Source organism: Hemiscyllium ocellatum, chromosome 35 (assembly GCF_020745735.1).
Source record: "Hemiscyllium ocellatum isolate sHemOce1 chromosome 35, sHemOce1.pat.X.cur, whole genome shotgun sequence".
Taxonomy (NCBI): domain Eukaryota; kingdom Metazoa; phylum Chordata; class Chondrichthyes; order Orectolobiformes; family Hemiscylliidae; genus Hemiscyllium; species Hemiscyllium ocellatum.
This window is the reverse complement of record NC_083435.1, coordinates 25377637-25405507: the sequence shown is the minus strand read 5'-3', so window position 1 is coordinate 25405507 and position 27871 is coordinate 25377637. Positions and strand designations below refer to the sequence as shown.

Sequence of the window (27871 nt, the reverse complement as noted above, 5' to 3'; positions counted from 1 at the left end):
CCGGACAAACTCAGCAGGTCTGGGCAGGAAGGAGGAGAAAGTGAGGCCCCGCAGACGCTGGAGAGGCAGAGTCGAAAAGTGTGGCGCTGGGAAAGCGCAGCAGGTCAGGCAGTATCCGAGGGGCAGGCGAGTCGATGTTTCGGGCATCAGCCCTTCATCAGAAATGTCAGCCTTTGGGGAGAGAGAAACAGAGTGACCACTTCCAGGCTGAGACGACTCTTCATTGAGGACCATCCAAAGAGGATGCTGAGGGGAAAGATGAAAAACACCAAATGCTGGAGATCACAGCAGGTCAGACAGCATTGATAGAGAGATAGCAAGCTAGCGAGTTTTGAGAAGATTTGTAGCTCAGGTTGAGGTTCTGGATGTAGGTTTGTTCGCTGAGCTGGAAGGTCCATTTCCAGATGTTTCGTCCCCCTACTAGGTAACATCTTCAATGGGCCTCCAGGAGAAGCAATGCTGCTGATTCCTGCTTTCTATTTATATGTTTGGGTTTCTTTGGGTTGGTGATGTCATGTCCTGTGCTGATGTCATTTCCTGTTCGCTTTCTCAGGGGGTGGTAGATGGGGTCTAACTCAGTGTGTTTGTTGATAGAGATCCGGTTGGAATGCCATGCTTCTAGGAATTCTCGCACATGTCCCTGTTTGACTTATCCTAAGATGGATGTGTTGTCCCAGTCAACTCTAAACCGACAGCTATCTGAACTCGAATTGTTACTTTGCTGTCTCTGCATGGATGTTATCCAACTCGCTGTGATCTCCAGCATTTGCTGTGTTCAATACAGATTCCAGCATCTGTAGTAATTTACTCCTCCGTTGTCTCAAATTCTCTCTCTCTCTGTTGTGGTTCTGTTCGCCGAGCTGGGAATTTGTGTTGCAGACGTTTCGTCCCCTGTCTAGGTGACACCCTCAGTATTTGGGAGCCTCTTGTGAAGCGCTTCTGTGATCTTTCCTCCGCCACTTGTAGTGGTTTGAATCTGCCGCTTCCGGTTGTCAGTTCCAGCTGTCCACTGCAGTAACCGGTATATTGGGTCCAGGTCGACTGGGTCAACACTACTATTATAGGACAAGCCAAACAGAGAACAGCCAGGGAATTCCCAGAGGCATGGCACTCATCCACAGATTCAATCAATGAGTACATAGACCTGGATCCAATATACCGGCCACTGCAACGCACAGCTGGAACTGACAACTGGAAGCGGCAGAGACAAACCACTACAAATGCCGGAGGAAACATCTCAGAAGCGTTCACAGGAGGCTCCCAAGCACTGAGGTTATCACCTAGACAGGGGACGAAACGTCTGCAACACAAATTCCCAGCTCGGCGAACAGAACCACAACAACGAGCACCCGAGCTACAAATCTTCTCCCAAACTTTGAATCTCTCTCTCTCTGTCTGCACAGACACAGCCAGACCTGCTGAGTTTCTCCCACGCTCTCTGTTTTTATCTCAGATTTCCAGCAGTCAACTGCTTTTGGGCTTGGGTTGGGGTTGCAGGCTGGATTCCCTTGTAGCTCTTCCAGGGGGCAATGGAGCAAAGGAAAAGTGAAAGTTGAGGAGCGCACGTCTGTTTGGGAGCTGATAAACCATTACATTTTGGATCAGCTGAATCAAGATGGGCTCGTGAGCACTTCCAAATCTGAACATCCCATAACCCCTGCATCCCGGTGACCCAACAGCCCCCCCAGGCATGTGCAGAGAATTTCCTCAGCCCAATTTGGCAATGAGTCACAGGCCTCCTTCCAAACAGGAACAATTCCCGCTATCACTGACCCACACAACCCTCAGATGGTGGAAAATGAGTGAAACACACCTCGCTCTCATATCTGAACACGTCTGAAGAAGGGTTACATTGGAAACGTTGGCTTCTCCACCTCCTGCTGTTGCCTGGCTCACTGTGTTCTCCCAACCTCCTGCTTGTCAGTCTCATCTCATCCAACAATACGTACATAGAGCAACCCCCGTATTCACAGAATCGTTTTCTGTGGTTACCAGCTGATCACTGCGCCCTGAACAGGAAGGTGCCAGGAAGGTGTATTTGCCTTTGAAAAGAATGGGTGAAAGGGCAAAGGTTCAAAGGAGATGTGAGGGGCAAAGTTTTTTTACACAGAGCGCCATGGGAGTGTGGAATGCACTGCCAGGGGTGGTGGTAGAGGGGGATATGATAAGGGCTGCTTAAGGGGCACAGTGGCTCAGGGGTTAGCACTTTTGCCTCACAGTACCAGGGACCTGGGTTCGATACCCACCTAGGACGACTGTGCGGAGTTTCCATATTCTCCCCATGGGTTTCCTCCCACAATCCAAAGGGAAGTGCAGGTCAGGTGAATTGGCCATGCTAAATTGCCCAAAGTGTGAGGTACATTAGTAAGAGGGAAATGGGTCTGGATGGGTTACTCTTCAGAGGATTACTGTAAACTCGTGGGGCCAAAGGGCCTGTTTCCACACTGTCGGGAATCTAATCTAATCTATAAGATAAGGACATGAATATGGAAGGACAGTGACTAAGGGCAGGCTGAAGGGATTAATTTGACTTGGTGTCATGTTCAGCACAACATCGTGGGTTGAAGAATCCGTTCCTGTGTCCTATTGTTCTACTTGCAGTAGGAGTCAGCCACATTGCTGTGGGCCTGGAGACATGCATATGGAAAAGCAAGGACTGATTAGAGATAGTCAACTTGGCTTTGTGCGAGGGAAATCATGTCTCACAAACTTGATTGAGCTTTTTGAAGAAGTAACAAAGAGGATTGATGAGGGCAGAGTGGTAGATGTAATCTATATGGACTTCAGTAAGGCGTTCGACAAGGTTCCCCATGGGACACTGATTAGCAAGGTTAGATCTCATGGAATACAGGGAGAAGTAGCCATTTGGATACAGAACTGGATCAAACATAGAAGTCAGAGGGGTGTGGTGGAGGGGTATTTTTCAGACTGGAGGCCTGTGACCAGTGGACTACCACAAGGATCAGTGCTGGGTCCTCTACTTTTTGCAGATGACACCAAAATTGGAGGTGTAGTAGACAGCGAAGAGGGTTACCTCAGATTACAACAGGATCTGGACCAGATGGGCCAATGGGCTGAGAAGTGGCAGATGGAGTTTAATTCAAATAAATGTGAGGTGCTGCATTTTGGGAAAGCAAAACTTAGCAGAACTTATACACTTAATGGTAAGGTCCTAGGGAGTGTTGCTGAACAAAGAGACCTTGAAGTGCAGGTTCATAGCTCCTTGAAAGTGGAATTGCAGGTAGATAGGATAGTGAGGAAGGCATTTGGTATGCTTTCCTTTATTGGTCAGAGTATTGAGTACAGGAGTTGGGAGGTCATGTTGTGGCTGTACAGGACATTGGTTAGGCCACTTTTGGAATATTGCGTGCAATTCGGATATCCTTCCTATTGGAAAGATATTGTGAAACTTGAAAGGGTTCAGAAAAGATTTACAAGGATGTTGTCAAGGTTAGGGGATTTGAGCTACAGGGAGAGGCTGAACAGGCTAGGGCTGTTTTCCCTGGAGCGTCAGAGGCTGAGGGGTGACCTTATAGTGGTTTAAAAAATTATGAGGGACATGGATAGGATAAATAGACAAAGTCTTTTCCCTGTGGTCGGGGAGTCCAAAGCTAGAGGGCATAGGTTTAGGGTGAGAGGGGAAAGATATAAAACAGACTTAAGAGGCAAGGTTTTCACACAGAGGGTGGTACGTGTATGGAATGAGCTGCTAGAGGAAGTGGGGGAGGCTGGTACAGTTACAGCATTTAAAAGGCATCTGGATGGGTATATGAATAGGAAGGGTTTGGAGGGACATGGGCTGGGTGCTGGCAGGTGGGATTAGATTGGGATGAGATATCTGGTCGGCATGGATGGGTTTGACCGAAGGATCTATTTCCATGCTGTACATCTCTCTGACTCTATGACTCTCTGACTTTATGACATATGTAGGCCCGACCAGGTAAGGTTTGCAGATATCTTTCCATAGATGGCATTAGCGGACCAGACATCTTTTGTTTCAGTGACAATTGACACGTGTTACCATTGGGCTAGCTTCATATTCAATTCCAATTTCACCATCTGCCATAATGGGAGTCAAACCTGCGTTCTCAGAACATTAGCCTGGATTTGATGAGATTACAAGTCTAGTGACAATATGACAACTTTTAAAGCCATAAATTGGACCAGACCCAAGCAATAATGGTGGATTTCCTTCCATTGAGGTAATTAATGAGCCAGATGAGTTTTAGTAACAATTTAGTACATGGATGATCACAATTATCAATACTAATCTCTCCATTCAAGGTTTTATGTAATGAATTGAATTTAAATGGCACTTTGCACCAGGAGGATTTGAGATTGGATCATTCGGCCTAGCTTGCTGGTTATGCTGTTATACTCAGTTATAGTCACAGGGAATATTGCATTATGCCCCTTTTTGTTTCCCAGTGCCTGGTTATACTTCCATCCATGATATTCCAGTCTGTACCGTCTCACCAAAGTGACCAGTCATTGCCTGTGCAATGCCCAGTAGGTGCCCACATGCTCTGGGGCTGTGTGGACACTGCGGGGGAGCCAATCTGCTCTCAAGCAATGGCCACACTGATGTCCATTCCAGTGGAGGCACCACCCAACGAGAGAAGGATCTCTTGCAGATGTTATTCCTCCCTGGAGCAAAAGACATTTTTTACTCTTTCATTGGAAGAGCATTTTGCTGGCTGGGCCAGAGTTTATTGTCCGTCCCCAAGTTGCCCCTTGAGAAGGTGGTGGTGAGCTGTCTTCTTGAACCGCTGCAGTCCATGTGGTGCAGACAGATGCTGTTAAGGAGGGAATTCCAGGATTTTGACCCAGCCACGGTGAAGGAACGGTAATATATTTCCTAATCAGGATGGTGAGTGGTTTGGAGGGGAACTTGAAGGTGGCGGTGTTTCCATATGTCTGCTGCCCATGTCCTTCTAGATGGAAGAGACCACAGGCTTGGAAGGTGCTGTATGAGGAGCCTTGGTGAATTTCTGAAGGGCATCTTAAGGATGGTCCATGTTGAGAATTGCATCCCATCCACTGTTGCTTTTCGGTATACCTGGACCCAACTCAGCAGAGACTGGACTGAGCTCTGGAAGAATCTGCTCAACACTGAATCAATTGAACAAGTTCCACTGGTTGGGGATTCCAGAACTAGGGGTCATAGTCTGAGAATTAGGGCCAGACCGTTCAGGAGACTCCTTCGGAACCACCTCCACACACAACAAGATGGTAGGGGGTTGGAACTCTCTTGCACAAATGGCCGTGGAAGTTGATAGTTTTAAATCTGACCCATCTTCCTTGAGCAAAAGGTATGAGGGGATGTGGGCCAAAGACAAGTATTTGAAGTTAGGCCACAGATCAGCCATGAGCTTTTTGAACAGCAGAACAGGCTCAAGGAGCTGAATGGCCTCCTCTTGTTCTCTTTAGATGAAGTCTTTGTAATTTGAGGCAAGTCCTAAGAGCACATTTGTCACATTGTTTGCAGACACCCCTGTAGCTATAGTGAGACGATGTATTGCTGTCTCTAATAACCCCACCATGATTTAAGTCCAAATATCTCAACAGATGGAGATAAGAAAGAGGATCTGAGACTACAGTTGGTCTCAAGGGACATCAGTCGCCCAACATAGCACAATGCGAGTCCACATTTAACCCTGTCAGTTGGCCTGGTACAAAAGACATCACTCAGTGACTGCTCACCCTCAGAAGGCCCAAGATTCAGTTCTTAGTCTGTGTTCAATTCTCAACCATCAGGTTTATAATTTACCTCATGCTCCTGACACAATCAAAATAACGTCCCTGACGATTCCCGCCCCAGCAATTTTTTCCATCAAATGACTGGTGCCGTGGGACAAGAGTCCAGTCCAGTAACCATGAACAAAATGATGATACAATGTGTGTTGTTTTTTAAAAATCACTGTTCCCTAACGCAATCTGCAAGACCAGTTAGTCATCACTAAGATGGGTAGCGAGTTTATAGGGAGGTTTCGTCATGGTGTTTAACATCATGAGGAGCTTCCATAGAGGAAATGAAGACAAGTGTTCCCAATGGCTGGAGGAACTCGGCAATCAGAGGAGACAGATTAAAAATGACTGACCACAGAGCGGAGAACGGTATAAAACACCAGTTCACACCCAGTTGGACGATTGTGCCCAATTCAAGCAAAATGCTAAAGCCTTGGAGCGATTCATTAGAATCGTTCCAGGGCTGAGCTACTTCAGTTAGACTGATGGGCCGAGATAAGATTAGATTACTTACAGTGTGGAAACAGGCCCTTCGGCCCAACAAGTCCACACTAACCCGCAACCCACCCATACCCCTAACCTAACACTACGGGCAATTTAGCATGGCCAATTCACCTAACCTGCACATCTTTGAACTGTGGGAGGAAATCGGAGCACCCAGAGGAAACCCACGCAGACACGGGGAGAACGTGCAAACTCCGCACAGTCAGTCACCAGAGGTGGGAATTGAACCTGGGTCTCTGGCACTGTGAGGCAGCAGTGTTAACCACTGTGCCACCGTGCCACCCACTAAGTCTGGATTGTTGTCCTTTGGACAGTGGCGATTGAGGGGACATGCAGTAAACATGATAGAGTGAATTAGTGCTTCCACTGACAGAAGGCTGAAAACCAGAAACCACAGATTTAAGATAAGTGGCATCGAAATGAGGATAAAAATTGTTTTGTAGAGAGTTGATTTTCTCATTTCAAAAATATGCTTTATTCTTAAAACTATCTTATATACACACACAGTCACAAATGTGGTTCGGATCCATACAGTGGCATATGGGAACAGACAAACATTGCAGTTTGACTCTATCCAAGCAAACTAAATACATCTCTTCCATAGACAAGATTATATTGGCATGCATTTCGTGGAGAATTGTTACTCAAGAATCTCTACCGAGGTACCTTTGTACCTAAAACAGTGCTATAAGAGGCAACTTGTACACTTTTCACTGTACTCCCCTGAGTAGCTGTGACAGCAGACTCTGAGACTCGTAGAGATGTACAGCACGGAAACAGCCCCTTCGCTCCAACTCGTTCACACTGACCAGATATCCTACATAAATCAAGTCCCATTTGCCAGCACTTGGCCTATGTCCCTTCCTATTCATATATCCATCCAGATGCCTTTTAAATATTGTAATTGTACCAGCCTCCACCACCTCCTCTGGCAGCTCATTCCATATATGCACCACCCTCTGCATGAAAATGTTGCCCCTTGGATCCATTTCAAATCTTTCCCCTCTCACCCTGAACCCATGCCCTCTCCCACCCCAGGGAAAAGACCTTGTCTATTTATCCTATCCAAGCCCCTCATGATTTTATAAACCTCGATAAGGTCACCCCTCAGTCTCTGGTGCTCCAGGGAAAACAGTCCCAGCCTATTCAACCCCTCCCTACAGTTCAAACCCTCCAAGCCTGGCAATATCCTTGCAAATCGTTTCTGAACCCTTTCAATAGGAGGGAGACCAGAGTTGCACACAGTATTCCAAAAGTGACCTCAACGAAGTCCTGTACAGCCGCAACATGATCTCCCAACTCCGATGGCCTGGCCAATAAAGGAAAGCCTTCTTCACTATCCTATCTACCTGCGACTCCACTTTCAAGGAACTAATTCTAATTCTAATACTAATCCAAAATGCTACCTGAATAGACAGTGGAGGTAGATCCAATTGTAATTCTTGAGAAGTACTAAGATGAAAAAAGTGTAACATTGACACAAGCAATAGAGTTTGTGGGATTGGACTATTCTTTGACAAAACCAGTATCGGTCCGATGGGTTGCAAAGCCATCTTCGGCAGTGCAGCACGGGTTGCTATCAGGTGGAAACAGAACCAAGGCCCACCAAAGCAGTTCTCTCAACTTTTCGATAGCAGTGGCTGGGTGGACTTGCCAGAGGACTGAGTGGAGCTACAGCAGGGGTAGAAGTAGGAGGATTGTGCAGTTTTGTGGGATGTGGGTGTCACTGGCTGGGCCCAGCATTCACTTGCCATCCCTAGTTGCCCCCTTGAAAAGGTAGTGCTGAGCTGCCTTCTTGAACCGCTGCAGTCCACCTGTTGTGGGTTGTCCCACAATGCCCTGAGGGAAGGAATTCCAGGATTTAGACCCAGCGACAGTGAAGGAGCAGAGATATATTTCCTAGTCAGGGTGGTGAGTGTCTTGGAGAGGAACTTGCAGGGGGTGGTGTTCCAATGTATCGGCTGCCCTTGTCCTTCTAGATGGAAGTGATCATGGGTTTGGAAGGTGCTGTCAGACAATCTTTGGTGAATTTTTGCAGTACATCTTGTAGATGATACACACTGCTGCTACTGAGCGTTGGAGGTGGAGGGAGTGGATGCTTGTGGATGTGGTGCCAATCATGTGGGCTGCTTTGACCTTGATGGTGCCAAGCCTCTTAATTGTTGTTGGTGCTGCACCCATCCAGGTAAGTGGGGAGTATTCCATCACACTCCTGACTTGTGCCTTGTAGATGGTGAACAGGCTTTGGGGAGACAGGAGGTGAGTTACTCGCTGCAGTATTACTAGCATCTGACCTGCTCTTGTAGCCACTGAGTTTATGTGGTGAGTTCAGATGAGTTTCAGGTCAGTGGTAACTCCCAGGATGTTGATGTGGGGGTTGCGGTGATGGTAACACCATTGAATGGCAAGGGGCGATGGCTAGATTGTGTCTTATTGGAGATGGCCATAGCCTGGCATTAGTGTGGCAGCGAATGTTACTTGCCACTTGCCGGGATGTTGTCCAGATCTTGTTGTGAGCCTGGGGGGATGGGGGAGGTGGCATTGTCAGTGGGTGAGAATCCACTGCGATCTGAGCTTGACGTCTGTATCAAACAGGACAGGACGGAGACTATAAAGGGTCGCATCATCTCAGAGTTCGAGGCTCTCCACACCTTCCTGCAGGAGGAGCAGGACACCGTCCTGGGCAGGCTTCGAGAGGAGGAGGACAAACTCCTGCAAGAGATGCAGGAGAACCTGAAGAAGATGCACGCAGAGAAATCCACCCTGGAAACCATGCTTGTCAGTGTTCAACAAAAACTCAACGAGGAAGACCCTGTCTGCTTACTCCAGGTAAGACTCTTGGGGAATCCCGCACTTCTAGCCTATTCCAGGCAGGAAGAGGAGGTAGGGATTGGGCTAATGGTGGATCTCCACTTTAACTTTGAGTCAGAACTTGTATTAAAGGCCATAAGGGCCATCGCAAGGTGTTCCACAGAAACTGTATTGGACAATGAGACACATAGAGGGAAGGGCACAGGACCTACAACCTCAGCTGAAAAAAGGTCAGTACTGTAGAAAGAGTAGATGGAGAATAGAAACATAGCAACAACGTGCAGGAGTAGGCCATTCAGCCCTTCAAGCCTGCACCACCATTCAATACAATCGGGGCTGATCATGCAATCTCAGTATCCCACTCTCGCTCTCTCTCTGTACCCCTTTGGTTGTAAGGCACATAAATATATCTAAAGAACTGGCTTCCTGTGAGAGAGAATTTCACAGGTTCCCAACTCTCTGAGTGAAGAAATTCTTCCTCATTTCAGTCCTGAATGGTTTACCCCTTATTGTCAAACTGTGAACCTTCGTTCTGGACTCCTCCCACCTCCCCCTAAACATTGAGTCATAGATCCAGAGAGATGTACAGCACAGAAACAGACCTTTTGTTCCAACACATCCATCCGGACCAGATATCCCAACCTAATCTAGTCCCACCTGCCAGCAACTGGCCCCATATCCCTCCAAACCCTTCCTATTCATATACCTATCCAAGTGCCTCTTAAATGTTGCAATTGTACCAGCCTTCACCACTTCCTCTGGCAGCTCATTCCATACATGTACCACCCTCTGTGTGAAAAAGTTGCCCCTTAGGTCTCTTTTGTACCTTTCCCCTCTCACCCTAAACCTATGCCCTCTAGTTCTGGACTCCCCAACCCCAGCGAAAAGACTTTGTCTATTTATCCTATCCATGCCCCTCATAATTTTGTAAACCTCTATAAGGTCATCCCTCAGCCTCCGATGCTCTAGAGAAAACAGCCCCAGCCTTTTCAGCCTCACCTTGTAGCTCAAGTCCTCCAACCCTGGCAACATCCTTGTAAATCTTTTATCAACCCTTTCAAGTTTCATAACTTCTTTCCGTTAGGAAGGAGACCAGAATTGCACGCAATATTCCAACAGTGGCCTAAACAATTACTTGTACAGGCGCAACATGACCTCCCAACTCCTGTACTCAATACTCTGACCAATAAAGGAAAGCATACCAAACACCTTCTTCACTATCCTATCTACCTGAGACCACTTTCAAGGAGCTATAAGCCTGCACTCTAAGGTCTCTTTGTTCAGCAACACTCTTTAGGACCTTACCATTAAGTTTATAAGTCCTGCTAAGATTTGCTTTCCTAAAATGCAGCACCTCACATTTATTTGAAATAAACTCCATCTGCCACTTCTCAGCCCATTGACCCATCTGATTAAGATCCTATTTTAATCTGAGGTAACCCTCTTCGTTGTCCACGACAACTCCAATTTTGGTATCATCTGCAAACTTACTAACTGTACCTCTTATGTTCACATTCAAATCATTTATGTCAATGACAAAAAATAGAGGACCCGGCACCGTTCCTTGTGGCACTCCACTGGTCACAGGCCTCCAGTCTGAAAAACTGCCCTCCACCACCACCCACTGTCTTCTACCATTGAGCCAGTTCTGTAGCCAAATGGCTAGTTCTCCCTGTATTCCATGAGATCTAACCTTGTTAATCAGTCTCCCATGGGGAGCCTTGTCGAACACCTTACTGAAGTCCATATAGATCACATCTACCACTCTGCCCTCATCAATCCTCTTTGTTACCTCTTTTAAAAACTCAATCAAGTTTGTGAGATCTGATTTCCCACACACAAAGCCATGTTGACTATCCCTAATCAATCCTTGCCTTTCCAAATACATGTACATCCTGTCCCTCAGGATTCCCTCCAACAACTTGCCAACCACTGAGGTCAGGCTCACTGGTCTGTAGTTCCCTGGCTTGTCTTTACCGTCCTTCTTAAACAGTGGCACTATGTTAGACAACCTCCAGTCTTCCGGCACCTCACCTGTGACTATTGATGATACAAATATCTCAACAAGAGGCCCAGCAATCACTTCTCTAGCTTCCCACAGAGTTCTCGGGTACACCTGATCAGGTCCTGGGGATTTATCCACCTTATGCGTATCAAGACATAGAACATAGAACATAGAAGAATACAGCGCAGTACAGGCCCTTTGGCCCTTGATGTTGCGCCGATCCAAGCCAACTTAATCTACACTAGCCCACTATCCTCCATATGTCTATCCAATGCCCGTTTAAATGCCCAGAAAGAGGGACAGTCCACCACTGTTACTGGCAGGGCATTCCCTGAACTCATGACTCGCTGAGTAAAGAATCTACCCCTAACATCTGTCCTATACCTACCACCCCTTAATTTAAACCTTTGCCCCTCGTAATAGCTGACTCCATACGTGGAAAAAGGTTCTCATGGTCAACCCTATCTAAACCCCTAATCATCTTGTACACCTCTATCAAGTCACCCCTAAACCTTCTTTTCTCCCATGAGAACAGCCCCAAGTGCCTCAGCCTTTCCTCATACGATCTTCCTACCATACCAGGCAACATCCTGGTAAACCTCCTCTGCACCAGTTCCAGTGCCTCCACATCCTTCCTATAGCATGGCGACCAAAACTGCACACAATACTCCAGATGCGGCCGCACCAGCGTCTTATACAATTGCAATATGACCTCAGGACTCCGGAACTCAATTCCTCTACCAATAAAAGCCAATACGCCATATGCCTTCTTCACAGCATCAGGGACCCAGGTGCAATTCCCAACTCGGGCAACTGTCTGTGTGGAGTTTGCACAGTCTCCCCGTGACTGTGTGGGTTTCCTCCGGGTGCTCCGGTTTCCTCCCACAGTCCAAAGATGTGCAGGTTAGGTGAATTGGCCATGCTAAATTTCCCATAGTGTGAGGTGCATGAGTCAGGAGTGAATGTAGGGGAATGGATCTGGGTGAGTTGCTCTTCGGAGGATTGGTGTGGACTTGTTGGGATGAAGGGCCTGTTTCCACACTGTAGGGAATCTAATCTAATGGCTACAAGAGCAGATCAGGGGCTGGAAATTCGGTCGGTAAGCAAATCACCTTGAGATCACCAGAGCCTGTCCACCATCTACAAGGCTCAAGTGGCAACAATGTTTACCATCTGCAAGATGCACTGCAGTGTCACTTCGAAAGGACTTTCCAAATGGATCAAAATCCTGGAATGCTGGTTCTAGTGTAGAATAGGTGACACTCTATAGACCACAAAAGTTCTGGAAAATGCCTTACTACCATCACCATCTTCTCCTGGTCAGCTGGGGCTGGGGGGAAAATGTCCAGTCAATGAAGTCCTCCTTCCATTAACAAAGCTTATACAGTTGCTGCCATGTGAGAAATCATGTGTGGAGTTTGCATGTTCCCCCCGTGTCTGCGTGGGTAACCTCTAGGTGCTCCAATTTCCTCCCACGTGCAGGTTAGGTGGATTGGCCATGTGAAATTGCACACAGTGTCCAGGGATGTGCAGGTTGGGTGGATCGACCATGTTAAATTGCCCATGGTGTCCAGAGATGTACAGGTTAGGTGGATTGGCTTTGGGATATTGCCCTGTAGTTGCGAGGGATGTGCAGGTTAGGTGGGTTAGTCACGATAAAATTCCCATCCAGGGTTTGGGTATGCGATGCAGGGGGTTAGATCTGGGCGGAATGCTCCTCAGAGGGTCAGTGCCGACTCAATGGGCTGAAAAGCCTCTTTCAGCACTGTAGGGATCCTATGATTCGATCTTCCTCCTCCCTCATGTCTCAGTCTGCTGCCATTCCCCTTCCTCAATTCCTCTGCCACGACTTTCCATTCCTGACACCCACTGAGTCTCACTGGCCTCAGCCACTGATGGTTGTCACTTGTTGCTGGAGTGAAAGAGCTTTTGCGCTGATTTGTCTAAATAATAACAATGTGCTGCTGTCTTCCTGTTCTGAGCACTTCTAAGATGTTGGAATGTGTTACTGTGATCTTTCATCACAATCTTTATTGTATTCCCTTCATTTCACAGGACATCAAAGACCTGTCAGAAAGGTAAGATCAGAATAGTTATTTTGCAATATCCTTAAGCGCACATGCCAACATTCATAGGTTAAAAATCACACAACATCAGGTTGATGTAGATTAGATTATCTACAGTCCTTCAGCCCAACAAGTCCACACCGACCCTCCCACGAGTAATCCACCCAGACCTATCCCCCTAAGTGCCACGGATAATTTAGCATGGCCATTTCACTTGACGTGCATATCTTTGGATTATGGGAGGAAACCAGAGCACCCAGAGGAAACCCACACAGACACAGGGAGAATGTGCAAACTCCACACAGTCACCTGAGGCGGGAATTAAACCCGGGCTCTTGGCACTGTGAGGCAGCAGTGCTAACCACTGAGCCACCGTGCCACCCATTAGTTTTGTCTTCTTGTTGAATTCAAATTCCACCATATGCCGTTGAGGGATTTGAACCCGGTCCCCAGAACATTCCCTGGGTCTCTAGATTAACAGCCCAGCGATAATACCACTATGCCATCCCCTCCCCCCACTAAATCTAATAAAATTACGGCCGCTAGCCCCAAAGTGCTCCCCCACGCACATCTCAGTCACCTGCCCTGCTTAATTTCCCAAGAGTAGGTCAAGTTTTCGCCCAAGGCAGGGATCGAACCTGGATCCCTAGCGTTGTGAGGCAGCTGTGCTAACCACTGAGCCAGAATTCAGAAAATGCTTGCAAGGATGTGGGAGGGTTTGAGCTTTAGGGAGAGGCTGCCATCCTTACCTGGTCAGGCCTACATGTGACTCCAGACCCTCAGCAACATTGCCTTGGGGTAATGAAAGCTCAGCCAATATATGCTGGTGCAGACAAGTGACCCCTACCCCCCTCCCTCCCCCCATCTAATGAATTGAAAAAAGAGGAATAGTACTGGAACGGGGTTGGGAAATGAGTGAGGCACAATCCGCTGTGAAAATAACTCAAGCCTTCGCCATTTTCTCCGTTCGACAGGCTGAAGCAAGGCGTTGCGAGCTGTGAGGTCGTGCCAGCCCGAAGGTTGAACGTTGGCTCTTTTCAGGGCCCCTTGCAGTACACGGTGTGGAAGAAGATGAGAAAACGGATCAGTCCAGGTGAGGCACTGCACAGGTTGAAATGGTAAGCACGCACAATTGCAACAGCCACTACCGTCACATCGGGATACAGGTTAACAACTAAGAAAAAAGGCGTCACAGCCATAGAATCACAAGAGCCATTACAATCATGCAATGAGCCCGTTTGGCGCATCATTTTGACACTAGCTCTCAGAATGAGCATTTCACAAGTTCCTACTCCCCACACTACTCGGGTAGTCCTGCCTGTGCTTTCTTCTGAAACATACAAACCTGACTCCCTTTTGAATGTAAGAGTAAAAAATGAGGTCTGCAGATGCTGGAGATCACAGCTGCAAATGTGTTGCTGGTCAAAGCACAGCAGGCCAGGCAGCATCTCAGGAATAGAGCCTTAATTAAACCTGTCTCCACCATAGTCCCAGGCACTGCACTTCCAGACCCGAACAAGGGGGTGTGTCACTTTTGCTTTGGTTTGACTGGTGCCCTGGTGTTTTTGAATCCCTTGCAAGCTAGGAATGTTTTCCCCACATCAACTTAGTCCAGAGCCCTTCACAATGTCCAATGCATCTGTCAAATTTCCACTCAGCCCTCTTCTCCTGAAGAAAAATAGCCCCAGCGTCTCCAATCTACCCTCTTGACAGAAGGTACAGGTAACCTTCTACATCCTCGTCACATCCCGAAACACTTGACAAATTAAACTTTATCTGCCACTCCTCAGCCCATTGATCCAACTGATGGGCTTTGTAATCTTGGATAATCTTCCTCACTACTAAACTACTAAACCACCAACCTTGGTGTCATCTGCAAACTTATTAACCATGTATTCTATATTCTCATCAAAATCATTTGAATAAATAACAAACAAAAGAGGGCCCAGGACCGATCCCCGTGGAACACCACTGGTCACAGGCCTCCAGTCTGAAAAACAACCCTCCACCATCACACTGTGTCTCCTACCTATAGGTCAACTTTGCATCCAATTGGTAAGCTCAGCCTGAGTCCTATGTGCTTTAACATCACTAATTAGTCGACCATTTGGAACCTTGCCAAAGGCTTTACTGTAGTGCAAGAAAACAGCGTCCACTGCTCTGCCCTCATCGATCTTATTTGGGAACGCACAGAAATGTAATGTCCATGCTTCTGAGCTGGGAGGCCTAAGTTCAAATCTAACTCAGTCCTGAGCTGCATCGTAATGTCGGTGAACGGGTTGATTAGAAAATATCTGCAGAGAAATGTTTTTTTTTCTGTAAAGGAACGCAATGTCCCTTGACCTTCCTCTGTGAGATTGACGTTTGTTTCCAGGGACAATCCTGGAGAGGGTTTGAACACCCCAATGAGTTCCAGCCTGCACCTTTGCTTCCTGTCTGAGAACCAGCTGTCACACTGGCTCTGGGATGGCTGTCTGCAGGTGCGTCTGTTGACTTGGTGAGGCCAGGCTGAGTTGCCACAGATAGAGAGTTGCAAGATGACTGTGCAGCTCTGCTTTCATATGGGGGTTTCACACGCCATCAACTCTCTGAGGCATTGATTCATTGCAGGCAGCAAGGTAACGCGTGGGCTAGCACCGCTCGAAATCCCTTCACCCTCTCCGCACTGTCAACCTGCACCTGAACAAATGGCGGGTCTCGGAGACGGTCGGGGGAAGTTCAGATACAGCACGTGATTTCCTATCGATCACCGCTCCCCCCCCCCTCCAGCCAGACTGCAGTGTTCAGTCGCACACAGCTTTACCCTGTGTATTTACCACATTGGATTCAGTGTGTTTTTCCTGACTGGAATTAAAGATTTATCCAGGATTTTAATCGACTTGGGTCAGGTGGCATTTCAAGTCTGAGCAGGCGCATCTGTTCCACAACAGGCCTGATGTTTATGGAGCTCTTGCCTTTCCAAGGAGCAGACAGCTGATCCTGCGGATAATGCAGCAACTCATTGGTATCCAGTGACATCCCATAAACCCTAGTGCTCTACTTCAGTTGCTGAAGGATAGATAATGGCCACCTGAATTGGTTTCTTCACCATCCATTAAAGACAGGAACTCAGTTTGAAATCTATTTTCAACACTCTCTTATTCAGCGCTCCTTTATGCCAGCTCTCTGACAGTTTTGCACTCACTCAGTACTGACCCTCTGACAGTGTAGCACTCCCTCAGTACTGACCCTCTGACAGTGTAGCACTCCGTCAGTACTGTCCCTCTGACAATGCAGCACTCCCTCAGTACTGACCCTCTGACAGTGTAGCACTCCCTCAGTACTGACCCTCTGATAATGTAGCACTCGCTCAGTACTGATCATCTGACAATGCAGCACTCCCTCAGTACTGACCCTCTGACAGTGCAGCACTCCGTCAGTACTGACCCTCTAACAGTGTAGCACTCCCTCAGTACTGACTCTTTGACAGTGTAGCATTCCCTCAGTACTGACCCTCTGACAGTGTAGCACTCCCTCAGTACTGACTCTTTGGCAGTGCGGCACTCCCTCAGTACTGACCCTCTGACAGTGTGACATTCCCTCAGTACTGACCCTTTTCTGTCTTAAATGGTTATTTCTGAAAGTTTAAACTCTGACCCTGGTTCTCAATTCTCCCATTGGGGAAAGTCTACATGAGAAATGACAGCTTATTTATACAGAACTGTAAAAGATTAAACTTGAGAAGGTTCGGAAAAGATTTACAAGGATACGGCCAGGATTGGAGGGTTTGAGCTGTAGAGAGAGGCTGAACAGGCTGGGGCTGTTTTCCCTGGAGCGTCGGAGGCTGGGGGGTAACCTTATAGAGGTTTATAAAATCATGAGGGGCATGGATAGGGTAAATAGACAAGGTATTTTCCCTGGGGTGGGGGGGGTCCAAAACTGGAGGGGTGAGAGGGGAAAGATTTAAAAGGGACCTAAGGGGCAACATTTTCACACAGAGGGTGGTACGTGTATGGAATGAGCTGCCAGAGGAAGTGGTGGAGGCTGGTACATTTACAACATTTAAAAGGCATCTGGATGGGGACATGAATAGGAAGGGTTTAGAGGGATATGGGGCGGGTGCTGGCAAATGGGATTAATTTAGGATGTCAAGTCGGCATGGACGGGTTGAACCGAATGGTCTGTTTTTGTGCCGTATGTCTCTTTGACTCTATCCAAGTATCCTTAACAGGAGCATACTAAAACATACCAGGCCACTAAGATGAGACATAAGACATCAAAATCAAACATTTTGTGGAAGAGACAGATTCCGAGGAATGCTTTCAATGAGGAAAGGCTTAGGAAGGCCTTCCTGAAGCTTAAGGCTGAAGAAAGTTAAAGAATATTCCACTGACTGAAAGCATTGTCAGCACAAATGCACTCACAACCCTTCGAAAGATCTTCAGAGCAACACTTGAAATGGATGGAATTTGCAGGGCTATGTGGAAGGAGTAGGTGGTGGGTGGGGGTGGTTGAGAAGAATTGGGATGCGCATAGACATCACGAGCTAACAGGCCTTAGGATTCGAGACGCATACTGGAGAGGCTGGGCTTAGAACCGTCCAGCATAGAACAAGGCCATTTGATCCATTCTGCCCCTGCTAGCCCTTTGAGCATGCTCTCCAACTCCTCCTGGCCCTTTCCCCACAGCTCTGTCCATTATACCCTTGACCTGGTCTCGGGACCGTCAGGTATTTTTCCGTCCAGGGTCTCCCTCCAGCGCGGAGGGAGCAGTTGGACAACAAAAAAAACAGACAGAAGAAACAAGGCAGTACAGTTTTACTGTTACAGTCTGTGGTTAACCACATCTCCTGTACCTCGCCTGCCAGCTCTGCTCACGTCTAATTCACTCTCCCTCTCCACGCCACGTTCTCGGGTGCAGTAGCACAAAGGTGCTGCTGTTTGAGGCGGATGTGAACACGATTGAGATCGCGTCAGGCCGGGGGTCAGAAATAACTTCCAGGCCCTCCTGCGGTTAACTCCAGGTGAATCTGGGTCAACATCGTGAAGCACTGGGCCGCGCAAGACAACTCGAGCACCTGCTGTGTCAGCTTTGGCTCAGGCCATAGCACATTCGCCATTCCCCCCTTACCCCTGAGTCTGGGAGGGGTCCCAGTTCAAGTCCCATCACAGGCTGATGATCCATGCTGACCCCCCCATGTGGGGCTGAAGGAGTACTGCATTGTCTTTCGAAGGTGTTGATTCATTGGTGCAAAGCAATGCAGCTATCTTCAATGCGTGGGCTGCTATTTACAGCACCAACAACAAAACTACTATCTCATCGGTTAGGCAGAGGTTGCTGTGTGTAAATTGACCGCAAGCTTTCTCAAGTCGCAACTGTGAATCATTGACTGTAAGCCATAATAGGGTCAGGGAATGGGTCTGGGTGGGTTACTCTTTGTAGTGTCAGTGTGGACTTGGGCCGAATGGCCTGTTTCTGCACTGTAGGGAGTCTTAAAAAATATGTGCTCATGAACATAGAACAAGGAACAGTACAGGCCGTTCAGCCCACGATGCTGTGCCAAGCATTTATCTTAATCTAAGAGCAACCTAACCTCTACAGTCCTCAACTTACTGCTGTCCATGTGCTTGCCAGCAGTGTCCCTAATGTCCCTGACTGCTCCCACTGCTGGCAGTGCATTCCAGGCACTCACCACTCTCTGTGTAAAGAATCTACCCCTGACATCTCCCCTATCACCTCCCTCCAATCACCTTAAAATTATGCCCCCTTGTGACAGCCATTTCTGCCTTGGGGAAAACTCTCTGGCTATCACACCTCTCTCTGCCTCTCACACCTCTATCAAGTCACCTCCCTTCCTTCTAATCTCCAGGGTGAAAAGCCTGAGTTCACACAACCTCTCTTCATAAGGCAAGCCCTCCAAGCCAGGCAGCATACTGGCAAACCTCCTCTGCACTCTCTCCAAAGCATCTACAGCAACATCCTACCCCGGTTGCTACATTAATGCAAACCATTCCTTCATTTGAGCAATTATCTCATAATACTAGCGCGTAAACACCATGAGCTGGAGTAGGCTAACCTGCCCCTCGAGCCTGCTGCATCATTCAGTGACATCACGGCTGATCTGATTGGGGCCTCAATCCCACAATGCAGGAGGAGAATGTCAAGCTGAAGGGTATGCAACCTACAGCTAAAGGCTTTCTTTCCTTGCGAAAAGGGAGCAGTTGTCTCGATAGGAGCAGCCCTGCGTGTTATTGCATGTGGGCGATGTACCTAATAAAGGTCACAAGAAGAAATTTCACCAGCTCGGGATATTCCCAAATCATGGGAGTTATTTGAAAGTCTGGCCATTGTCCTGATTCAGGCAACGCAGCAACTAGTTTATCGACAGCAAGCTCTCAAAGCATAGATCCAATTAAGGGAAAGCTGGGGAGAGAGAGAGAGAGAGAGAGAGAGAGAGAGAGAGAGAAAAGCGAATGGAAGGAAATGTTAATGGGAGTGGAATTAAGAAGGGTGGCACAAGATCCCTGATGAACACTGATGCCACTAGACCAGAAGCCTGGAGTGATTCATGGTCTGGGGGCACTAGTTCAAATCTCACCTTAGCAACTCGAGGAATTTAAATCTAATGAATAAATCTAGAAATATAAAGCTAGACTCATGAATAACTATCATTGGTGCTTGTAAAATCCCGACTGGTATACTCATTTTCCTCAGGGAAGGGACATCTGCCATCCTTACCATCTACACCTGACTCCAGACCCACAGCAGTAGCTGCCCTCATGAAATAAGGCTGGCAAACCACCCAGTTCAAGGGGAATAATGATTGGCCACAAATGCTGGCCTTGCCAGAGATGCCCATGCCCGGTGAAAGGGCACACTATTTAAAAAGTCATTGCGGACCATTGGCCCAAATCACAATAATCCTTCAACCAGTCTGACAAGGTTTCACAATCAAAATACTGCGGATGCTGGAAATCTAAAATGAAATGCAGAGAATGCTGGAGAAACTCAACAGAGTCTGCAGAGAGAGAAAAACAGAGTTGACATTTTGGGTCATTCTGAAGGAGGGTCGTGCTGGACTGGAAACGTTAACTCTGTTTCTCTCTCTACTGACAGACCTGCTGAGATTCGCCTGCATTGGCTTCCTAAAAACATAAAGAATAGGAGCAGGGTAGGCCATTGGGATTTTCAAGCCTGTTCCCCATTCATTCCAACCATGGCCGATCATCCAATTCAATAGTCTGTACTCAGGATTTCTCCCCCCAGCATGCCACCCCCACATATCCTTTGACCCCTTTAGCCCCAGATGTAGTATTTAACTCTTCCTTGAAACCATGCAATGTTTTGACTTTGCTAGCTTTCTGTGATAACGAATTCCATAGGCTCACTTCTCTCCAGGTGAAGAGATTTCCCTTGATCTCAGTCCTCAATGGTTTATCCTGTATCCTTAGACTATGGCCCCTGATTCTGGAATCCCTCGATCATCAGGAACATCGTAACAATTGTACAGTCAGGTCATTCAATTGGCACCTCCTTATACATTTTTTTTAATAAACTTTATTAACCTATTTTTCCATTCAACTTGTTTAGAGATGTTACAACACACCTCTGAGCCGAGTAGGACTTGACCCCAGGCTTCCTGTTTCAAGGATCACGTCACTGCAACTGCACCACAAGAAGCCCCTCGGATTTCCTTATATTTATTTATTTAACCAATTTTCCTAATCAACTGTTCAAAGATGTTATTGTACACTTCTGGAGCAGGTGGGACTTGAACCCAGGTTTCCCGGTTCAAAGATAGAGGCCATAAGACATAGGGGCAAAAATTAGGCCATTCAGCCCATCCAGTCTCCTCCGCCATTCAATCATGGCTGATAAGTTTCTCAGCCTCATTCTCCCACTTTCTCCCTGTAACCTTTGATCCCCTTGATACTCAAGAACCCATCGATCACTGTCTTAAATATACTCAATGACCTGGCCGCCACTGCTTTCCGTGGCAATGAATTCCATAGATTCACCACCCTCTGGCTGAAGAAATTTCTCCATATCTCCATTCCAAAGGATCTTCCCTTTACTCAAAAGCTGCCTCCTCAGTTCCTCGTCTCTTCCACCAATGGAAACATCTTCCCAACATCTACTCTATCAGTATTCAATATGTTTCAGTTAGATTCCCCCCCCCCCCCCAACATCCTTCTAAACTCCATCGAGTAAAGGCACAGAATTCTCAAACATTCCTCACATGTTTAAGTTTTCAATCCTGCCACCATTCTCATGAACCTCCTCTGAAGACTCTCCAGGACCATGACATCCTTCCTGAGGTGTATGAGGCCCAAGGTTGCACACAATATTCCAGATGTGGTCTGACCAGAGCCTGATAGTCTCAGACGTACATCTCTGCTATTTATAGCCAAGTCCTCTCAAAATAAGTGCCACTGTTGCATTTGCCTTCCTAATGACTGACTCAACCTGCAAGACAACTGCCCCTCAAGAGGCCCCCTCAGACCTCCTTTCATTTTTATGTTTTCCCAATCAACTCGTTCAAAGATCTTATCACACACCTTTGGAGCAGATGGGATTTGAACCCTGATCCAGGCGTAGGGGCGCTACCACTGCCCTACAAAAGGCCCCTTTTGTCTTCTATTAAAATCAAAGACCATATATATTCCAGTAATAGACGATCTCATGTAAAGGTCGATCCCCGTATTTTTGGCCAAATAACCTGGAATATTCCATATATCTCGTGTAAAAGTTGACACTAGTTCTTTGCAGATAACAAAGTCGGTGTGCCATCTGTCATGTTCCAGTCCAGCTTTCCAGTCTGCCGGGTGTTCCGCTCTGCTCTCGGCCCACCAGTCTGTTAGCTGTTGTGTTCCACTCCGGGTTTTCAGAATTACCATAATCCGTGGGGTTTTTTTCGAGATCAGTTGGGCTTCTGCTTATGATATATGGTATGGGTTTTGACGGGCAGGAATTTCAGCCCCTCAAAAACAGTATCCGTGTAATAGTCAACCCCATAAATTCAACCTTATAATATAGTCGGGACAGCGCGGTGGCTCAGTGGTTAGCACTGCCGCCTCACGGACCCAGGTTCAATTCCAGCCTCGGGCAGCTGTCTGTGTGGAGTTTGCACGTTCTCCCCATGTCTGTGTGGGTTTGCTCCGGTTTCCTCCCACAGTCCAAAGACGTGCGGGTCAGGTGAATTGGCCGTGCTAGCTATCCCAGACTGTTAGGTGCATTAGTCAGAGGGAAATGGGATTGGGTGAGTTACTCTTCAGAGGGTCGGCGTGGATGTTTTGGGCCGAAGGGCCTGTTTCCACACTGTAGGGAATCTAATCTGTTCAAAAGAATGCGACTAAGGCTCGAGTATGTACGGTAAATAAATCAGTGACGTTCCGTTGGCCAGTAATCAGTCTTATTTTCCCTCGCTCCCTGCAGTGCCGGCCCCGCTGACCCTTGACCCTCACTCCGCCAACCCATACCTGGTGCTTTCGGAGGACCTGACTGCCGTCAAGTACTCGTACACCTCGCAGCAGCTGCCCGGCAACCTGGAACGCTTCGACTTCTGCGCCTGCGTGCTGGCCTCGGAGGGGTTCTCTTCGGGGAAGCATTACTGGGAGGTGGAGGTGGGCGGCCAGCCAGACTGGGACGTGGGCGTGGCGGCGGAGTCCATCGACCGGGAGGGCTGGGTCATCCTCACGCCGGAGAACGGCTTCTGGACCTTCGGCCACGTGGAGCGCTCCCGCATCGGCGTCTACCTGGACCACGAAGAGGGCCAGGTCTCCTTCTACGACGCCGAGGAGATGACCCACCTCCACACCTTCGTGGACACCTTCAACGAGAAGCTCTTCCCGTTCTTCTACCCCAGCGCGGACACCAACACCGACCCTCTCAAAATCTGTCACCTGCTCCTCTGACAGGCCGGGCTGGGCCGGGCTGGGGTCGTCAGAGATGGCAGAAGGGTAAATGGTTTCCATTTCCCTTCTTTAATTGTTTTGGAGATCGCTGGCTCAGGTCAAAATGTGTGGCGCTGGAAAAACACAACACAGCATCCTGAAACGTTAACTCTCCTAGCCCTCGGATGCTGCCTGGCCGGCTGCGCTTTTCCAGCGCCACACGCTTCACCTCCGATCTCCAGCATCTGCAGTCCTCACTTTCTCCCATTGCTCCCCTCAGTTTTCTGCCTCCTGATTGCTCTTGAACGGAGTGGGACAGCTCAGGGCTAACCACGTGGCTTTGCGTATGGGGTCACGTGCAGGTAAGGCCAGTTTCAGATGTTAGCTGGAGTACTGTCCACTGTTCGCCTTAGAGGATGGACGCCATTGTGTAGAGTCACAGAGCCGTACAGCACAGAAACAGACCCTTCGGCCTAACTCGTCCATGCCGGCCAGATGTCTTAAGTGCCAACATTTGGCCCATATCCCTCTAAACCCTTCCTATTCATATACCCATCCTGATGCCTTTTAAATGTTGTCATTGTACCAGCCTCCACCACTTCCTCTGGCAGCTCATTCCACACACACACCACCCTCTGTGTGAAAAAGTTGCCCCTCAAGCCCCTTTAAAATCTTTCCCCTCTCACCCTAAACCTACGCCCTCTAAGTTTCATTTTAGATTCCCCTACCCTGGGGAAAATAATCCTTGCCTATTTACCCTATCCACGCTGCTCATGATTTTGTAAACGTCTATAAGGTCACCCCTCAGCCTCCGACACTCCAGGGAAAATAACCCCAACCTATTCAGCCTCTCACTACAGCTCAAACCCTCCAAATCCTTGTCAATATTTTCTGAACACTTTCAAGTTTCACAGCATCTTTCCTATAGCAGGGAGACCAGAACTGAATGCAGTATTCCAACAGTGGCCTAACCAATGTCTTGTACAGCCGCAACAGGACCTCCCAACTTCCTGTACTCAATGCTCTGACCAATAAAGGCAGCAGAGGAGATTTACTGAACTAGAGAGCTTCAGTCAGCAAGAGAGATTGGATAGACTGGGGTTGTTTCTTTTAGATCAGAGGAGACTGAGAGGGATTCTGATTGACATATCGACAATTGTCAGGGGCATAGTGAAGACGGGAGGAAATCTTTCCCCTTGACGGAAGAATCAATAACCAAGGAAGATAGATTTAAGATATGGGACAGGAGGTTTTGAGATTCGATGTCATTCAAAGTATGGTGGGATTCTGAAACTCGCTGTCCATAAAGCTGGTGGACACACAACCCCTCGTAACATTCAAGAACATAGATGTGCGTCAGTGATGCCGAGGTAAAATGGGACTAGAATAGTTAAGTCTTTGTATTTGACGGGTGCGGATTCGATGGGCCAAAAAGCCTTTTTCTGTGCTGCTGCCCTCTATTACCTTCCCTAGGAGACAGCAGTGAACCAGATATGTTCTATTTTAAGACAGCAATCAATGCAATGGTCACCATTACTAATATCAGCTTTACATTCCTGATTTATTTATTGAAATTTAATTCCACCAGCTCCCCATCATAGTAGCTTATGCCTTTGGATGACTTGCCCAATGACATGACCACCATGACATCATCTCCTCCTTTTTTGCAAGGTTTGTGAAGGTTTGTAGCTCAGGTTGAGGTTTAGGGTGTAGGTTTGCTCGCTGAGCTGTAGGTTTGATATCCAGACGTTTCATTACCTGGCTAGGTAACATCATCAGAGATGACCTCCAAGTGAAGCGAAGCTGGTGTCTCCTGCTTTCTATTTATATGTTTGTCCTGGATGGGGTTCCTGGGGTTTGTGGTGATGTCATTTCCTGTTCGTTTTCTGAGAGGTTGATAGATGGTATCTCGATCTGTGTGTTTGTTTATGGCGTTGTGGTTGGAGTGCCAGGTCTCTGGGAATTCTCTGGCATCTATCCCAGGATAGATGTGATGTCCCAGTCGAAATGGTGTTTTTTTTCCTCTGTGTATAGGGCTACGAGGGAGAGAGGGTCGTGTCTTTTTGTGGCTAGCTGGTGTTGGTGTATCCTGGTGGCTAACTTCCTTCCTTCCTGGGAAGTCATCTCCTCCTGTTGTGGTTCTGTAGACTAGAACAGCCTGGATCTACGATCCCCAAATTTCAGTAGAACGAGGGATGACATAATTGAAACGTCAACAATTCTTAAAGGGCTTCTCAAGGAGGAATACTGAGAAACTGTTTCACCCCTGTGGAGAATCTAGGAGCAGGAGACACAGTGCCATGGTCATGGCTGGATGATTTGGGACTGAGATGAGGCTGTCCCTCCTCAGTTTTAAGCAATGTGAGTTTTCAGAATTCTCAGTCTGGGAGAGCTGTCTTGTTCACCATCCCCAGGACAAAGATCGTGGACACTGAGAGAGTTTAGGGACATGGGAATAAGGTGGATGGTCATTTGAGTCCACACTGGATCACCAGAAGAGTATCCCATCCAGTCTCAGCAACCCTGCATTTCCAATAGCCAATCCACCGTAACCTGCACATCTTTAGACTGCGGGAGTAAATCAACACAAACATGGGGAGAATGTGCAAACTCCACACAGTTGCCTGAAGGTGGGATCAAACCTGGGTCCCCAGCACTGTGAGGTAGCAGTGCTAACCATTGAGCCACCTAATCTAGTGAATGAACCTGCAGTAAAAGGTTACTGGCTCCTCGGATGCTGCCTGACCTGCTGTGCTTTTCCAGCACCACTCTAGTCTAGACTCTGGTTTCCAGCATCTGCAGTCCTTGTTTTTACCTTAGTGGGAGTAATGTTGACTGTGAAACTACTAAGTTGTTGTAATTTGGTTCACTGATTCCCTCAGGAAAGGAAACCTGCAAATGTTATTCTCCAACCCAGTCTACATATAACTCCAGACCCACAACAATGTGGGTGAATCTGAACCCACCCCCTTGGAAATGGCCAAGCATTCCGTTTGGTTGTATCAATGTGTCACAGGAAGTGATCCATTGTGGGTGTAAATGTATTGCAGTGGTTAGAGAAAGGGTTGGGTAGGAGGGTGTCTCACCCACCTTCTCAAGGGCAACAAGAGACAGGCGAAGTCTATATACAGGTACGCTGACACAGCATTAGGCATTCAGTGTGGCTCCAACAACCCAGTGTAAGAAACACTTGATCGAACTCCTACTGACTCTCGCACACATTAAGGCCCGCACTCCAAATAAATCGAAAACAATTTCAAAGTTGCAGCTGCTTTCTTTTTCGAAGGCTGGCGTAAAAGGTCAAACAGGTTCACACCTTCCTCCCTAGTTTGGTTGAATTCAATAAAACGTTTCATGAAAATTAACCGACTTGGTCAAAGGCTAATTTCCCCTTGTTAGTTACTGCTCCCCTCTCTGTATACTGAATGCTCTAGGTCACGGTGTGTCTCTGTCACTCTCTACTACCCTACACGCCTTTCCCTCTCTTTCTCTCTCTCCCCCCCTCTCTCTCTCTCTCTGAGTTCTGGGCAGGTAGAGGGACCATCTTATCCTTTCAACTGAAGTGACCATTTGTCAGTTAATAACAGGAGAGTGGTTGCTCACCAGGCTGTTCAGACTGATCAACATCAGCATATTTAATATCAGTTACAGACACCGGCCAGAATTGCTGCCATTGCTATGGTTCCTGTGGGCATTATCCCGAGATTTCACTGGAAGGAGCCTCCGTCTCATTGAGCTTATTCCATGGGTTTGGAACATTAATACATTGCTCAGGAAATGACCCCAAACAGAGCCTATTCCTCTCTGACTTTGAGTTTGCTCTGTAGTTTGTGGCCAGAGAGAGAGAGAGAGAGACTGTCAATTTTAGGTTGTCCGTAGCAACCAGCAGCCAATGAAGGCTACCAGAACATCTCAGAACTCTCGGATCCCTTGGTGACCCAAAGCGAATTGGGAGCAGTTTTTAATGAACTGGCTTGACTGGGGAATTCAAGGGTTTTAAGTCTCACCCATTACTGGCTTCAATAGTAGACCTAAAATCAAGAGCGGGGTGGACAACCATTGTGATAGAATCATTGATTCACTACAGATAGAGGCAATTTGGCCCATCAAGTCTGCAGCAACCCTCAGACCCAGTCTCCCACCCTATCACCACAAGGCGTCTTAATCCCCATGGCTAATGTACCCAGCCCACGCATCCCTGGACAGCACAAGACAATGTAGCACTGCCGATCCACCTAATACGCACACCATTGGACTGTGGGAGGGAACCCAGAGCAAACCCACACAGACACAGAGAGAATGTGCAACCTCCACACAGACAGTCACGCTAGGGTAGAATCGAACCAAAGTCCCTGACACTATGAGAAGATTAGAGTGGCACTGGGAAAGCACAGCAGATCAGGCAGCATCCGAGGAGCAGGAAAGTCAACGGTTCGGCAAAAGCCCTTCATCAGGAATAATCTTGACCGGGGCACTATGAGACAGCAGTGTTAACCACTGAGTCACCGTGCCATCCAATGGGAGCAGAGGATAATATACAAGTAAAGGTAGAGATGGAGGTAAGGATTGACCTCAGAGCACCACGTAATGGGGAGCAAAGGGATAGGTGGGAATGTGGAGTCAAGGCCATTACTAAATTAGCCAGGATCGTACGGAATGGTAGAAATTTGTTCCTTAATTCCCACATTTCTGCATACGAGAAGAGAAGCAATTAGTTCTTCCCACTTGGGGGAGTGCAGCGATCTGGTGCAAGGTAGGAATACCAATCAGCTACTATGGTGAGTGTAACTTTGAGGGGATGGGTGTGGCCAGTGGCAGAGGCATAACCCACTATCAGGCCTGGTCAGAAATCATAGGCTACAACT

At 47.7% G+C, this 27871-nt stretch overlaps 1 protein-coding gene across 1 annotated transcript in view; it reads left to right on the top strand.

The window, feature by feature from the left end:
* Positions 1–23027, top strand: part of LOC132832575 (zinc-binding protein A33-like) — a 29428-nt gene extending 6401 nt beyond the window's left edge. Inside the window, exons 3-6 of the mRNA XM_060850668.1 lie at positions 8848–9081; positions 13124–13146; positions 14109–14227; positions 22549–23027. Coding sequence (XP_060706651.1) covers positions 8848–9081; positions 13124–13146; positions 14109–14227; positions 22549–23027 — 855 coding nt within the window. The remainder of the gene's footprint in view (positions 1–8847; positions 9082–13123; positions 13147–14108; positions 14228–22548) is intronic.
* Positions 23028–27871: the final 4844 nt, after the last annotated feature.